We start from the raw sequence: 16,457 nt of genomic DNA, 5'->3' as shown, positions 1-16,457 counted from the left end.
CAAAATGTGTGCCAGGATTTGTGTGTGCCAGCATTATGTGTTAGGAATAGCTTTGTTAGCATTCAGTTCCTTGTGACTCAAGTGCCAAGGTCAGGCTCTCATGGTTGTCTTTTTCTTAGCTGTGTTTCCAAGAGTGGGTTTCATCCTCTCCACAATCAACAGTGATTTATTCTGCTGTTTGTCCTTCCCTCTGTTACTTTGTGTCTTCAGTTTGTTTCTACTTCCTTGTAAATCCCATTAATAGTTAAGCAATGCCTATAGAGTTTGATGTTCAAGCAGTATTTTCAGCAATAGGTGTGCAGTCACACTCACCCATGTTTATGCAATTTCCAAAGCATCTTATGACTTGGTTCTTTTCAGTCAGGGAAGACGTAAATGTCAAGGTCAATCAAAATCATAAAGTGAAGTAATGTCCTCTGCTGGTCCAAGTTTTCTCCATGCTTTTTCATACCCTAAAACTGCTATTCAGCAGAACCTGTAGAACTGAGATAGTCTTTAAGTGTAGTAATTATGGAAAGGAAGAAACTGGAAGAATTATAAAGTATAGGTACTAAATAGACAAAGGACAATGGAGGCAATCTAGGATCTCTCTTTTATGTCATCTTCTAGTATAGCAGCTGAAGGGGCAGAGAAAAAATAAAGGAAGTTTTTACAGCAAAAACGAGTAAGTAACTTATAAAACTTGCTGACAAAAGGCACTGCTTGGGTCATATAGCACAAAAGAATAGCAAAAAGCTCTAGGGAAATTCTTGAAAAGAGAGTAACCTCACTGATTAGTGTGATGGTTAAGAAGGTCTTCATACATATGGTGGAAGCCTCATCTAGCCCCTAGGAATGGGAGGAACTATACCACCTTATTTGATAGCTTAAATCACTGTAGGTCCATTGAAGTCAAAAGCCATGCTACGTGGTGTTCTGGGCACTTAGATGGTTTTTGACAAAGTATTGTGTGGATAGGTGCACTTCCTTCTCATGGCTGTTTTAAGAGAAGAGACATAATGGCAGATAGGTAGGAGTAAAAAGTGCTATATTGTGAGTTAGGCTGAAAGCTTGCGTAGACCAGTATCCTGTCTGCTGGTTGGCTGTGGATGTTTCAGGAAAGAGTGTAGAAAATATTGCAAGTGGAGCTGTCCTTCTCTCTGTGTACCCTTCCAGCTTCTCCTTTCAGTGTTTTAGGAATTTCCTAGGCCAGAACTTCTGTCTAAACTGTTATTTGTTCCACTGATAAATTACTTTTTCTGGCCTATCTTTTGGACACTGCATCATTCTATTTCCTTTTTTGTCTGAAACCCCCCCCCTTCCTTCTGTAAATTCCAAGCACTTTGCCTGATAATTTCATTAGGCACCCCTTAATTCCACTTCTGTAAGAAACAGCGATTATTTATTTCCTATTCATTTTTTCTGTACTATTCCCAATTATAAATATATAGCGCTTCTGTTACAGCTGTGCCCAGCCATCTCCTTTCCATTCTATATAGTCCTAACCAGGCCAGGGTGCTATTGAAATACAACTGACATGAACAACTTATACTAGCAAGTAACATTTTAGATAGTAAAGCATTTGAATGCCCTAACCATATGTTCTCCATTGTAGATATGACCACCATTCCTCCCTTTGAATCTCTTTGGAGCTGTAATTCTCTGAAGGCCAGAGCACCACAGGCCTCTTTTGCTGAGAAGATAGACCAGAAATCTGTGCTCCTTGCACCTGGTTTCAGACAGCTGTGCCAGACAGGACCTACCAAATGTGTCCTCTCCACAGCAAACATAGTCCTTGCCAATGACACCTTTTCTGAGGATGGAGAGGATAAATCTCTGCTTTCCCAGAGCACGCTGAAGCTCGTGTCTGACCCATCAAGCTGGAATCTCTCCACAGAGAAAGATGTATTCCCAGCCGTAAGTTCTGAACACAGGTTCGGGTGCTCTGATGCCACATCACTGGACCCTCCAGCTGAGGCCACAAGAATCCTTGAGGCTTTGACTTTCCAGTCGTCTTTGGAAGGAAACCATAGCACTGTGAGCACCTTGCAACAAGTGGCTTTGGATGGCACCCGCTTCTCTGATGATGTGAGTGCCAGGTTCCACTCCCACCGGCTGGACTCCTCTTCCTCAGCAGAACTAATGAGCATGCTTGAGGGCCATCCCCAGACTGCTGAGCCACCCCTGGTTGTGTCAACATCAGCTGTTACAGCACATTCCTTCTGTCCGGGGAGGGAATGCGGCCTTGGCAGTAGTATGACCTTTCCAAAAATACGAACTCCCAATATCCCAAGAGACAGTATCCAACTAGCCAAGAGACATTACAGCCAACCACAGCCAGGGGCTAATTCTTTCGATCGTGTAATGACCTTAGAGGCTAGCACCTTCCAGCCCATAACAGACTCTCCAATCTGCCATGGGCAAGTGAAGGAGACAGACATTGATGATGATGGGGTGCTGGAGACAATGGAGACAGAACGTGGCCCGGTGAGGGAAGAAGCTGGAGCATGTGAGGAACGCAACCACTTATCTGCAGGGCAAAGAGAAGCTGTGAGTTCTGAAGCTGGTGTACTTGACCCAGGAGGTAAACCTCCCACACCACCACTGCACAGATTCCCATCGTGGGTAAGAAATGCAAGGACAACAGTCTGAGAAGTGCTGCTTATCTCTGAGTAGGGCCCAGTAGTTAGGCTACAACAGCTCTTGGTCTCAAGCAATTGTTTCCTGTGGACATCGGTCACATTTCTGAAGCACCTAGTCTGACAGTTCCAGATCATGGGGCGTGCTGGTTCCACTCAGAATTTTTTCTTCTTTTCGCTTTATAAGAAAAAAACTCATGGAAGAAAATAGTACTCAAGAAACATAGGAATAAAAATGAAAGTCAGGAGGTGCTGCATTGTGGGTCATCAAAAGTTAATCCTTAGTTCTGTTTTCATGTGATTAAGATAGAACAGTGAGTCAGAAATGCAAGTGAATGGACCAGACCAAATAGTTTCAGAGTCAGAAAAAGCTGTGAATACTAGAATAGATACATGGATTAGATCTCAGCATTCCTATCTCATGGTATACTTCTGCTCCCAGGAAAATTTTGTGAAAACCATCGGTAAAGTGAATATACGTTTCCAATTGCTTACTTCACCTGAGAGAGAAGTTTGTTATTTTTACTTTCAGTTACTTCTTAGTTCAGATGGTTAGATTGTTTGTTAATGTTGCAATCTAACTGAAACTTGGTGAAAATCAATGTAGTATCAAAAGAGATCATTCCGTTATTTTCAGTTTGCTTTTAAAGGCATAGGCAGACAAGTGGTTTATTGAAGGTGCAAAGTCAAGCACTCAATTGTTAATCCTCATGTTTTATAATTTTTTTTCTATGAAAACTGCATGTTACTTGTGATCTTTGGCTGTGTCCTTTGTGATACCAATTTAAACCCTAGTATAATCACAGCTGTTTTTCCAAAGAAATGTCTTTTCATTCAGTCCATAATATGGAACTGTGCTGCGGATGAAGCTGGATAGTGTAGTAAAAGAAACTGCAGTTTTTAAGGTGTCTGTTTTATTTGCTGCAGAAGTCAGAAAAGTGTAATGAGAAGTGTGCTCACTTGGAAGAAGGGAAATATGTCTCAGAGATTGGCTACTATTCCTTTCTCTGATCTAGAGTTCCCATGTAAGATTCTTCTAGTCCCTTAAGCTAAATTTTTCACAGGTGATCATCAGCTCCACATACACCTTCTGAATGTCTAACTTGACTTTGGCAAGTAAATTTGATTGGTGAAGTGCTGAGCATTTCTCTGATGCAACTGTATTCAGTTGTTTTCATTACAAACGATGTTACATGACGCTAAATTCTCAAGAAGTCAGGTCTTAGACATCTTGAAATGGGTACTCCAGAGACTTTGGATACTTCGAAGAACCTATGTCTGAGTTCCTCTTCTAGAAAACAGTGATAGCACACAACAATGTCCCTCCCAGGGTTTTTGTAAAATTTTTGTAAATTTTTTTATTAATGTTTATGAAGCATTGCAGTATTATAGTCGGGAACACCACATGAAAAATCCATTATTTTGTTTTCAGACCAGAGTCAAGTAAGTGTATCCAAGTAGGGCAAATTTGAGCATATCAAGCACTAAAGCATGAATAGAATATTAAATAGCAGCTTAATCAGTGAGGGATGTCCATTATATGCCCTGAATAGGAAGTGTCAGGGAAAAAAAAATGCACATAATATTTCATTAGAGACTAAATCACAATGCATATATGTACAGAAAATACTAATTCTGTCATTTCTTTTTTTGGTGTACTTGACTGTGCAGTCTTAGGCACTTTCATGTATATGTATTATGTGTATTATCTGATAGTGATTGGTTGTATGCTTTAAGGAGCAGCAAGAGGATTCGTAGCTTTGATTTTTATCCATTTTAGACTAGTTGATGTCTTAGTCATAACATTGCATTTAGTTACAGGTTTGGGTTCCGCCCTTGAAATTTTTATCAATTTGTGAAGCACTTGGAGATCCTTTGAACTGAAAGCTCCATATGTTGTTATAACTGAGACACAGGCTTACTGAGATCATTCCAGGCATTTCTTTCATTCCCTTATCAGAGAATGGGAATCCTTTGCAGGTGGTGCCTCAACAAATTGTCCTGTTTTAGGCCTGTTCTTGATTCATTTGAATGCATTGTTAATAAAGTGGAAAAACCAGCTTTTTCCAAGCTGTGATATAGTAATTTATTGGTAACTGCAAGTAGGTGTTCCAGTCTGTGGATATTATCTTTGTAGCATTTATAAGCCAAGTCTGCTGTGATTCAGGGAATCACACTCAGATGCACATTTCTGCTAATGGTCATTCATGCAACATCTGGTGGAACAGAGCAATCTTTCTTAGAGGGCCCCTCCTTCCTGCCCAAAGGCATGATTGTGATGTGATTCTGTGACATGAGCGTTTCTTTTTGCAGGAATCATGTTTTTGTCTGACCATTGCTGTTCATGGTATTATTGTTCCAGGAGAGTCGAATCTATGCTGTGGCCAAGTCTGGCATGAGGTTGTCTGAAGTGGCTGTGGTGAATGATACTTCCAGCTGCTGTAAGTTCTAGACAAGATTCATGCTTAGAGGGAGTTTACAGTGACAGTGTGGGACCTGAGCTTCTGGCTGTTCACATTTCTTCATTTCCTTGGTTGTTTCCAAAGTAAATTTGATTTTGCAGATAGCCATGATAAAGGAAGGAAGGGAGGAGGATACCTCTGATTTCAGGGATGGGTGGTGCTGGGCTGTTTGAGCCCCTACATTTAGTGACATCTTTGGGGACTCCCTTATCTCCTTCATCACTTTGACTGACACTCTTCTGCCTCTTCATGTCTATGGCCTGCTTTTAGTTTTGTGATTCACCATCACCTTCCCCTGTTATGGCTTTTACCTGTTTAGACATGGTGCACCAGATTGCTATTGTACCATGGGGAGCACAGGGTGGGTAAGATGTCTTACAGGCTAAATAGAGGGAGCATTGCAGCTGTCTCTGGGAGTTGTATGTAATTAATAACATATCCCCTGGCCTTTCTGAGGCCAGACTGTCCAGGATGGTAGTCCTCCATTATTTGATGTTCCAAGAGGCTACATAAGTTCTTACATGCATACGTGTACCTCTCCATTAAAACCTTCTCCTTTTCACCAGTTTGTATTATTTGCTCTCTTGCTCTCTCTGAATTTTCCCAGTTTCCAATTTCTCCTGTTCAACTTCTGGGCCATTTACCTGTCTCATCTACAGAAATGTCACAGTGCCAGTCTACACTACGCTGAAGGGGGTAAGGAGTTACCTCACTTTTCCTGTTATGAAAAGCATGGTCCAGGGTTGCTAGTAATTTGAGAGAGGAGGGGATGAAGCTGTGCAGTGAAGCAAGGAAAATTAGAGAATGCCAGGAAGTACTGGACGCCAAAAGAATGCAGGAGTATCAGATGATAAATGTATTTAGGAATACAGAACATTGGAGCAAGTTTTGGTCCAGGAAGCTGCAGTGTGCACTATGAGACTGTAGAAACCTAAGGGTGATAGTGGGTGTAGCCTAGAGAATGAAATGGAAGAGGGCTTTTCAGAGCTTATGGAGAAGCACAGGGCTTGTGGATCAGTAGGAGGTTGTAACCAGAGGAGACCCAAACAGATCAGACTAGAGAGTCCAGCTTGGAAGGTCTCGGACTAGAAAGGGAGGAAATGAGTAGCCCTGGGCACAGTAGTGGGCAAGGCAGTGTGAAAATGAAGGGCCTGCATTGATTGCTCTGTCTCCTTACTAAGCAGGGACTGTCCTGGGGAAACTCTTCCCTCACACGCTGACCATACAGGTCTGTTTTCCAGAAAGCCACACAGATCAGCAACGTGCCTTTCTTAGATGAGTCTTCAGGCTCTGATGATGACTGTGGCTCCCATGCCAGCTTCAGGACTTCTACTGCTGGATCTGAGAACAGGAAAGCTAGCATGCCAGGCAGCCCTCGTGCAGTGAAGAGAGGTAAGGTGGGAGTATTGCTACTGGGAAGCATGAACTCTGTCCTCACTGGTGGGGCAAGATGTCCTGAACAGCATCATCAGTGACAGGCAAATGCTCAGCCTTGGTGATGCTAATAAGGGGTTCTTCCAGAATGTGTGCAGACACCAACAGCTACTCAACAGAAACCTGTCCTCTTAGATGGCTTTTTACTGCTGGTAGATTTCCATCCAGGCAATTGCTAAGCTAAGATTGTGGGAAGGATTGGTCTCCCAAATTCATCTCGTATCCAGTTGTCGTGGTTTAACCCCAGCCAGCAACTAAGCACCACGCAGCCGCTCACTCACTCCCCCCCACCCAGTGGGATGGGGGAGAAAATCGGGAAAAGAAGCAAAACCCACAGGTTGAGATAAGAACAGTTTAATAGAACAGAAAAGAAGAAACGAATAATGATAATGATAACACTAATAAAATGACAACAGCAATAATGAAAGGATTGGAATGTACAAATGATGCGCAGTGCAATTGCTCACCACCCGCCGACCGGCACCCAGCTAGTCCCCAAGCGGCGATTCCCCGCCCCCACTTCCCAGTTCCTATACTAGATGGGATGTCCCATGGTATGGAATACCCTGTTGGCCAGTTTGGGTCAGGTGCCCTGGCTGTGTCCTGTGCCAACTTCTTGTGCCCCTCCAGCTTTCTCGCTGGCTGGGCATGAGAAGCTGAAAAATCCTTGACATTAGTCTAAACACTACTGAGCAACAACTGAAAACATCAGTGTTATCAACATTCTTCCCATACTGAACTCAAAACATAGCACCATACCAGCTACTAGGAAGACAGTTAACTCTATCCCAGCTGAAACTAGGACACCAGTGGAGCCATCCATACCTCTTCTGTGACTTCTGCTTGTAAGCAAGCTAGTACTGACACATTAAAGAAAATGGTTTTTGTCTCTGTCACTGGCTGATAATTTCTTGACCAGTAAGCAAAACTTTCCTATCTTTAAGAGACATCACGTAGTTTGGGTCCTGGCTAGGACAATTTTTCTTGACTGCTAGGAAGGTTAAACTGGATCCTTGAGTGGAATGCATTGGCTGATTGTGCAGTGCTGTGGACTAGTAGTGGAAGATTCACAGAAAGTAAAACCCGATTGCTGGTGAGGGAGCCTTTTCTTTACTTTGAATGAGAGGAGCTTGAGGCTTTATAATGGATGTTTCCAAGCTGAAAACAGCATGTCTGTGCCTTAGATAACATGTCTGATTTTTTTTTTAATATTATTTTAATCTCTGTTTATTCAGCAACAAATTTGTTTCACTGTCAGTATCCAAAATTCACTCTCACTACTTGTCTTCCTAGGAGAAAAAAAAAAAAAGGTCTTAGAAGTTTGGTTAGTGGAGTTTGAGTTTCCAAAGTCTGATCTGATATGTTCTTCTTGAACAAAAAAGCCTTAATAGTAAACTCAGAAACTTTTTCAGAGTGTGCAATATTCAGTGCATGCTTCTGTCTAGCCATGATTCTCATTCTTTCCTTTATTTTGAACAGGTGTATCTATGTCCTCACTGAGCTCCGAGAGTGACTATGCCATCCCTCCTGATGCCTACTCCTTGGATGGTGACTATTCAGAACCAGAACATAAGCTACAGCGAACATCTTCCTATTCCACTGATGGTGGAATCTGCACTGTAAGTCTTGCTGCGTCACGGTTGTGAAGGGATGCAAACAGAGCCTTGGCCTTGAAAGTGAAAAAGCATAACTACAATATGTTGAGTTATCTTCTGCAAAGTGATGCTCTAACAGACTGGGCTGTTGGTCCAGCTGGTTTGTATCAAAAGAGACTATCTGATGCTTTAGAAGGTGGTGCAATTTCTGTTACGTGGTTAGATAAAAGTACAAGCACCAAGGGCTATATTCGTTCCTGATGACCTGTACTGGTTTCCTGTACTTGTATTCTACTTTAATGATGGCCTTACGCTTTTGTGACAAAAAAGTTTGGAAATTCAGAGGAAGGAGGGAGAAAGGATAGAATATTTTGGCCTAGGGAAAAACACTTAAACATGGGCAGCATTAAATTCTGTACTCTTGAAAGCAAGAGATCAAGCAGACAAGGAACAGGATGGCTTAGAGCCAGCCTTCACTTTTATTTGGAAAATCACTGCTATGGTAGGAAGACAAGTTTTCAGTGCATCAAACAATCAGTGAAATGATCTTCAGATGCATTCTTTACTAAAACAACGCAATGTGGTATTTGCAGCTACACAGATAGTCTAGGACTCTCTCCAAGTTGAGCAGAGACCTTGGATGGCTGCTACTCACATCAGGCAGAGTAAAGCAGAAAATGATGGAGATGCAGCAAATGTCTGAGCTTGATTTCAGTACTCTTTCATTTGTATTTTGAGAGATGCAAGATAACATCCTCTCCCCTTTGTTTTTTGCCCTCTAGGAACCCATGGAGAAATCAGGTTACTTGCTGAAAATGGGCAGCCAGGTGAAGATGTGGAAGAGACGATGGTTTGTTCTAAGAAACAGACAAATCATGTACTACAAGTCTCCGGTGAGTCACTGGGATACATTTACTCCTGTGTGGAGGCACAGGGGCAGGCTGTCTGCAGAACCAGTTCCAGGCTGATACCACAGGCAGAGTGGGCAGCCACAGGCAAGCTTCCCCCAAAATGTCCTGCCAAAGAGCTTTATATCTGACCCACAGGTTCAACCGTGTGTCTCTGCTTAGGCAGGGAAACTCCTTGTGGTAGCAGTTTCCAGATGAAAGGTTGTTCACAAGGAGAGAAGCTTGATGCCTACTGGTTAACTTCATACACATGATGAAAAGCAGAAGGCATACCATGGCCCAGCTTTGGTCATGTTTAAGATGAAAATAAAGGAAAAATAAATTACAATACCAGGAGGGCACAGGTACATACTCATCAGTCAGTATATGGCGCTCTGAGGAAAACTACGATTTTCAGGGGAAAGCAAGCTGGATTCTTTCATTTTGTACCCTCCTACATGGACATGGAATTATTAGAAAACTAGGGTAAAATTGAAAATAAGCTTTCATGCAAAATCCTGTCTTACAATGACCAATGAAACAATATTGAGAGCACATGTTTGTGCATTCAAAGCTTTCCAAATATTTTTTTATAACTCACAACTGTTTCAAATGAAGTTACGCTATTTCAAAAATTCTAGTGGTATGCACTCAAAATTTGTATATACAATAAAATACATTTATTGTTGGCCTTGGTTATTCTGCTGTACTTAGCTACATTACAGAGAATTATATTTAGGGATATTCACCTTCCATATTTTTTTCTTCTGGACACAGCAATTTCCTCCATACCTGCATAATTACACACTATTTCTGTGTATATACACATCTTTGCTTACAAGTCAGGAATATTGAGAAGATTTATTTTCAATTTTTTTATTTTTTCAGTTGTTGTCATATTCTGACAAGACAAAAATATACCTTAGGGCACAATGCATCTTTATTTCTGATACTAGGTTTATCCGTCAAAATTCACAAGCAAATTATACATATATGTTATATACATACATATAAAAAATAATTTCATAAATGTGCAGAATTTAGACTGTTGGTTGGAAGGGACTTCTGGAAGACCCTAGTCCAACTGATACATTGAAGACGGACTGTCACCAGACACTCATGGCTTTGTCTAGCTGAATCTTGAAAAATTCCAAAGGTGGAAATTCAGCCACTATCTGGGTACCTGTTCGGTGTTGTATTGCCTTCCCAGTGAGAAAGGATTGGTTGTTTGGGGTTTTGGGTTTTTTTTCCCTAATGTCCAATCTGAACGTCGTAAGACCGTACTTGTTGCCGTTACCCTTGTTGCATTGTCTGCCACTACTGAGGAGACTTTTGCTTCATCATTGCGATGGGATCACGCTGTCTCACATTCAGCCTGGCAACCGTCAGCTGTCCTTTCCAGCTCGTGAAGGCAGACTCCAACCTGCACATGCATATTATGCTGTATTTAAGTACTCCAAGACCCATCTGAGTTTCTTTTTCCTACTGAAAAAGTTGCTTGCTTTTCTTTCCTCAGAGTGACGTTATCCGCAAACCACAAGGGCAGATGGAACTGAATTCTTCGTGCCAAATTGTCAGAGGTGAAGGGTCCCAGACATTCCAGGTAAGCGTTGCTTTTTCATCCTGCAGATAACCACACACTCAGTGGCTGGGTGAGAGAGCGCTTACTTCAGGCTGAGTGGTACTGTATGTCTCAATTGATGTGAGCTAACTTTATCTGTCCCCTGTGTTTCCTGGCACAATTCAGGCAGTTAGTTTAATAAATAATGGGGAAAGACCTAAACTGTAACCCAAATACAGCTTTTTGAGATTGAAAGTGATTCTCCTTTATTTTTGTTTTGTTTTACACCATAGCACTTTCCTTTTTTGCAGTTAGGACTGAGAGCTTGAAATTTGTGGGGAAAAGTGATTCTTACAACAATTAAAACCTGGTAGTACCTAGGATCTCCTCTTTCTGAAACACTCCTCTCACAAGATCTCTATCCTGACTTTACATATCTGGAGGGTCTGAAGAAACATCTGAAGTGTTGGATTCCTATTAGAATTCAACTTCTGAAATATTAGAAATTAGCCCATCGCAGGGTTCAGTTTTAAGTCGTTATTGTTAGAGGACTTGATTATAAAGGTGGCATTAAAGTTTCTCTCATACTGTGAAAGGCACGTGGCCTGACCTGTTAGCTACCTTCTGCCCTTACGGAACTGAAGTTGCTAAGGCTTAATACTAGTAAATTCATAGCGTCTTTCCTCTCAGAGTCACAAGCTATTGAAGGCAGAATGCCAAGAAAAAAAAAAAAACATTTATGTAGTCACCTTTAAAAAGAAAAATTAGCAGCAGCACTGAGAAACAAGAAACGATGAGAGAGGACACAAAGCCACAATACCTAACAGAAACAGCAGAGAGCTCATGAGAATTTGATTCATCTGAGTTTCAGTTCTTTCGCTTGGGCTTTGAGGGTTAGCACCTTTTTTCTTACCCCTAAAAAATCCCTCCTGAACCACCCCCAAAAAATCTGTATGGGATAATGAAACTGAGCAGCTGAAGAAAAGATTTGTAGGCGTGCAGATTTATACTTCTGCACTCCTTTTCATTCCAGCTCGTGACAGAAAAGAGAACCTACTTCCTGACAGCAGACTCTCCCAACATCCTGGAGGAATGGATTCATGTCCTACAGAGTATCCTGAGAGTGCAAGTGACCAGTCCTGTTGGTGTTCCTCACAGTGACGCTAAACCTACTGTGAAAGGTTGGCTCACCAAGGTAGAATACTATTTCTTACTTTATTCAGTTTAGCTCAGTATTGACTGTGTACCAGCTTCTTGGTTTGCACAGTAAATGTCAGCAAGAAATTACTATTTTAATACTGCCTAGAAGAGTGGGGAAAGAAAGAAAAGTAGCAGTAGATCTCTGTATTTGAGAGGAACATTTGTATAAATGATAAGGAATGGGACAAATAGGGCTACTGAGAGATACTGACTTTGTAAAATAGTAAGTTATAACAACTATCTAGCTTATGTATGCTTTTCTTCAATGGAATTCACAGCATGTCATAGTAAAAGAAAAAACAATAGGAAACGCTGTTAAATGTCACATTTAATTGATCTTAACTTGGTGATATAGGAGAATTTCGCAGAAATGGCTTGTACGGTTCTAGGTTAGCATTTATTTCCATCATAACAGACTGCAGGTGCATTAGTGCAATGTACAATGGCTGAAAATTCTTATGCTTTATGCCATTTCCATAGATCAGTTTTGCATAGCAAGTTACTATGAATTTTTTAATAATTCTGGTCAACATCTAAAGATGGCTAAAGACAACCTGCATCCAAAGCTTGTTTATCTGCAATAGGAAACAGCTCCCTAGACTGCATGTTGACCGGTCTTTTCCTGCTGAGATTAAATGATTTGTTTTTATAATCTTAAAAAGTTTATTCTTAATATTGTATTTCAGGATAAAGAAATGATGGCTTGTTATGAATGAGTAAAATACGGCACAAAACCTTAGACCCATTTCCATAAGCACCTATGTCCCATCTACTTAGGTGGGATGTACTTTTCTGCTTTTGGAAGTGGTGCTCTGTATGTTTTGAGAGGAGCTCCAGTTAGCACAGAACTGCAAGGTTTTAAGGGAGAGTTGAATTGAAAGTTGAAATCCTAGAAAATGGTTCCAGCAAGAAAACACTGTTGATGTTAAAAACATGTATTTGCCCTACTTACAGGTCAAGCATGGTCACTCTAAGCTGGTCTGGTGTGCACTGGTTGGAAAAACTTTCTACTACTATCGAAATCATGAAGATAAGGTAATTCCTTTTCCCCTTTTGTTCCTGAACCCTCCTTTCCCATTTCTCATGAAGCTTTCTTTTCTTTTACTGCTTCTGTGTCTCATGCTTCAAGCTCTTCCTTGGTTATACTTCTCCTCTTCTAACAGCGTCTGCTCCACAAAGAGAATCAGTATTTTCTCTGATTTTTTTTTTTTTTTTTTTTTTAAAAGCTAAAATGACAAAAGACTTAAAAGGCAAGTGACTCTCTTTCTCATATCACTGTATATCTTGTTTCTCACTTTCTCCATTTGGTCTTGTGAAGCCTTTAGAGCAGACTTTTATACAGCAGCTGATATATTCTGCATACTGTCACAAAAATAAGTAGCAACAACAATATGGGAAGAGGGAGGTCATTTAATCAGTGTAACGTGTTTCCATTTCTGGAAGCTTGGCCCAATGGTCCATTACTTTGTCTTGGTGATGTTGAAACCAAGTTTCAGAATATGAAGTAATCTTGTGACTCATACTTGGGATTGACCTCCAGAGTTAGCACAGCAGATATCCTCTGTTTGTCTGAATCTACCTATTTATGTAATTTTGAAAGTACTTATTTTCCGGTAGCAAGTAGAAAGTCTGACCAGGTTTGGAAAACAGTGGCTTAAGATACTGAGCAACTGACCATCAGAAAACACATCCTGCCTTGCAGAACCAATGACGTAAACACAACTGACAAGTGTAATGGGAAGAAAACAGTACCTTATGGGAAAGACCATCTTTTTATTTGCATATTCTCATGCTGACCTGTAGATGCTCTCCCAAGAAAAATTATAAAAGTAGGAACACAGTTTGTAAGTACTTTAGTTGATGAAAGAGAAAAGATTCTATAGAAATGCAAGATTATATAATTACATAAGTTAGTGAATTATAGTTTATTCCTTACATTTTACAGAACTGCTAATGTTTTGACCTGGGTTTTCTTTCCCAGTGTTCCCTGTCCATAGTGGGAGATTAGCTACACTTATTTAACTTGCTTCCCCTCCTTATAGTGTCCCCTAGGGCATCTGCCTATCCGTGAGTCCAAAGTGGAAGAAGTAGATCGTTCCTGTGACTCTGATGAAGATTATGAAGCCACTGGTGGAGGACTTCTTTCTTCCCACTGTACATTGGTGATTCACCCACAGGACCAGAGTCCCACATACTTACTTATTCGCACCAAACAGGAGAAGGTATAAAAGGCAGTCTTTTTGGAGAACAAGAGTCTTTTTTGGTATCAGTGAACAAATGGGGCACACAGACTGAACCTGTTGGTAGAAAACAAGGTCTGAACTGACCCATACTGTTCTCACCTTTATGCCTAGAATACCTGGCTGTACCATCTGACCGTTGCAGCTGGTAGCAGTAATGCCAAAGTGGGCACATCATATGAACAACTCATTGGAAAACTATTGGACGCAGAGGGAGACCCTAGTAAGTAGAAACCACAAACTCTTTTCCGTGGTAGCAAAGCATAAGGAAGGGTAATTTCAATTCCCAGTTTTAATCCAGCCAAAGGTGAGGGAAGGGGATTCTCAGTAGAACAGCATACGATATAGTGTCCTTCTTCCCTAGTTCCACATTAACATCTCCAGAGATGATACAGGCATTGTAGTGAAACTGGACAAGTCCATCACATTGTGACATCATTTATCAAAGTATCTGAAATGTCTGTGACACTAATTCAAATTAAATTAAAGAACTGGAGCTTTTATTTTCTTGTTATTGTTGCTCCTGATTTTCCTTTCCTGGGAATCTTGACCATACAGATGCGTGCTCTTGCCTCTAAATACTCACACACACTTGCCTTCACATCTTTTCCTCTGTCTGCCTGTATACACCCTCACACATACATCCATGCTCATCTGTTCCTCCTCATCTTTCATACTTGCTCATTCATGTATTTTTATGCACCATGTTCTCAAATGTGTATTAACATATGCATTCGTACTTAATACTCTTTTCCTGCATGCTCACATATTCCTAGACCTATATGTGAACCTTGCTTACTGTTGAATAGTGACTTGCACTAACAAGGACCCCCATCGCAGGCGGCTGCCCTGGCAGAGTTTGTGTCTTTTGTTTGAACACACAAGTGAGCAGTTTCTCACCAGAATCTAGCTGATGAGAAGCTCTGACATAGCAGGATTGAGGATGGCAATACTTCTTTCTGCTGATGGCTAATGCTGCTGGTGACTCCTTGTTCATGGCAGGCTTTGCAGAAATCAGTGAAGTGGCACCAAAGATAAATGTGGCCTACTGCAGTGCTGCTGCCTCGGGAGCTTTGCCATTTCAGTAAGGTTCCTTTTCAACATGGACAATGTTATCTTTTTTCTGACACTGTATGTTTTTGCCCATCTGCTACCTCAGATTCTCCTCTGTGGAAACATCCTATGTTGTGCTACAGTAAAGACGGGTTGCATGCATCCCTCACCACCCTGCCATCAGAGGCTCTACAGACTGAAGCTCTGAAACTTTTTAAGGTATTTAAAGGGACATTGCATGGTTTTCAGTTATTTTGCTCTTTTGTTGGAGCAACAACAGTGTTTGGTCATGTGGTTTGTCACAATGTGTACTGTCACCATTGGTTGCTTTAGACAGGCCTGCTGGGTCATTTAATTACAAAAGGACAGTCGGGTATTAGGTGTCATTCGCTTTCTGGAAGTTTAACTTTTCCTTGTAGGGAATCTGGATTCAGGAGCAATGTCCCTCACAGGCTTTACACTTCAAAGTTAGCCTTGTCTTCCTCTTCCTCTCCAATAGTTGGACTGAAGGAACAGAAACAATTTACTGGCAAACTCAATTGTCAGTAAGACCAATGGTGAAGCCATTGGAGATTTGATTCTTGCACTCTACAAGTGTAAGATCAGCAGTAAGCCTGGACGGTCTTAGCAAGGTAAAGCACAGGCATGGAAGGCAGGAAGCACATTTTCCCCTTGATTCTCTTGCTGACTTGTGAGCTCCTCAGGCTGGGGGAGGTTGAGTGAATTTCGCAGTTGTCACAACAAAAGAGGGATAGGAATTAAGTATTTATTCTCCTCCCTCCTCTCAAGGTTATTTAGAAGAATTCATTTATTGTCTGTAACACATCTGGGGAACCTGGCCTGGGAAGTACCAGAGAAGAGTTGCTGTATTCATGGCATTGACTAACTTCCAGTCTTTTACAGTCCTGTCAGCTGTTCATCAATGTCCCTGTGGAGGCACCCTCTATTGATTACCACGTGTCACTTGCCCAGACAGCACTGCAGGTCTGCTTGACACATACTGAGCTGCAGAATGAAATTTACTGTCAGCTTGTTAAACAGACCAGCTGCCGACAACCCCAAAACCAGTCAGTCATTCAGGTCAGTTCCTCTTTTGTCACATCCCCTCTGCAAATACTTTCTATTTAACTCCACGTTTTTAATAATTAGCAATGGGACCAGTTCTCATAAAATTGTGCAAATGCTAAAGGCATGGTGGAGGAAAGAGAGTCTCGGCACTGATGTGCAAAGAAAAACATTGAGAATGTAACTGCTTGCAAAATAATTTTTAGTTTGAATTTAACCATTCACCAGTTGCAAATGGTCTATTCGGACCATATTCAGAATCAAAATTCATAGCTCATGTTGGCTAGCTATAATTGTCACATGGTATTAATTTTGTTTTCCATTTTAGTTAATCAACAGCAT

General features: G+C 41.2%; 1 protein-coding gene across 3 annotated transcripts in view; it reads left to right on the top strand.

Annotated features, from left to right (window-relative positions):
- The window catches only part of PLEKHH1 (pleckstrin homology, MyTH4 and FERM domain containing H1), a 53,722-nt gene that overhangs the window by 20,269 nt on the left and 16,996 nt on the right, over positions 1–16,457 (top strand). For all 3 annotated transcript variants that reach the window (XM_029996558.2, XM_029996566.2, XM_029996577.1), the window contains 13 exons: positions 1,595–2,604; positions 4,981–5,059; positions 5,688–5,776; positions 6,322–6,472; positions 7,994–8,133; positions 8,892–9,002; positions 10,513–10,599; positions 11,591–11,752; positions 12,712–12,792; positions 13,800–13,979; positions 14,112–14,220; positions 15,157–15,269; positions 15,954–16,130. In XM_029996558.2, the coding sequence (XP_029852418.1) occupies positions 1,595–2,604; positions 4,981–5,059; positions 5,688–5,776; positions 6,322–6,472; positions 7,994–8,133; positions 8,892–9,002; positions 10,513–10,599; positions 11,591–11,752; positions 12,712–12,792; positions 13,800–13,979; positions 14,112–14,220; positions 15,157–15,269; positions 15,954–16,130 (2,489 nt within the window). The remainder of the gene's footprint in view (positions 1–1,594; positions 2,605–4,980; positions 5,060–5,687; positions 5,777–6,321; positions 6,473–7,993; positions 8,134–8,891; positions 9,003–10,512; positions 10,600–11,590; positions 11,753–12,711; positions 12,793–13,799; positions 13,980–14,111; positions 14,221–15,156; positions 15,270–15,953; positions 16,131–16,457) is intronic.

This window comes from Aquila chrysaetos, chromosome 2 (assembly GCF_900496995.4).
Source record: "Aquila chrysaetos chrysaetos chromosome 2, bAquChr1.4, whole genome shotgun sequence".
Lineage (NCBI taxonomy): Eukaryota > Metazoa > Chordata > Aves > Accipitriformes > Accipitridae > Aquila > Aquila chrysaetos.
The sequence above is the reverse complement of the archived record's forward strand: the minus strand, read 5'-3'. Positions and strand labels throughout refer to the sequence as shown.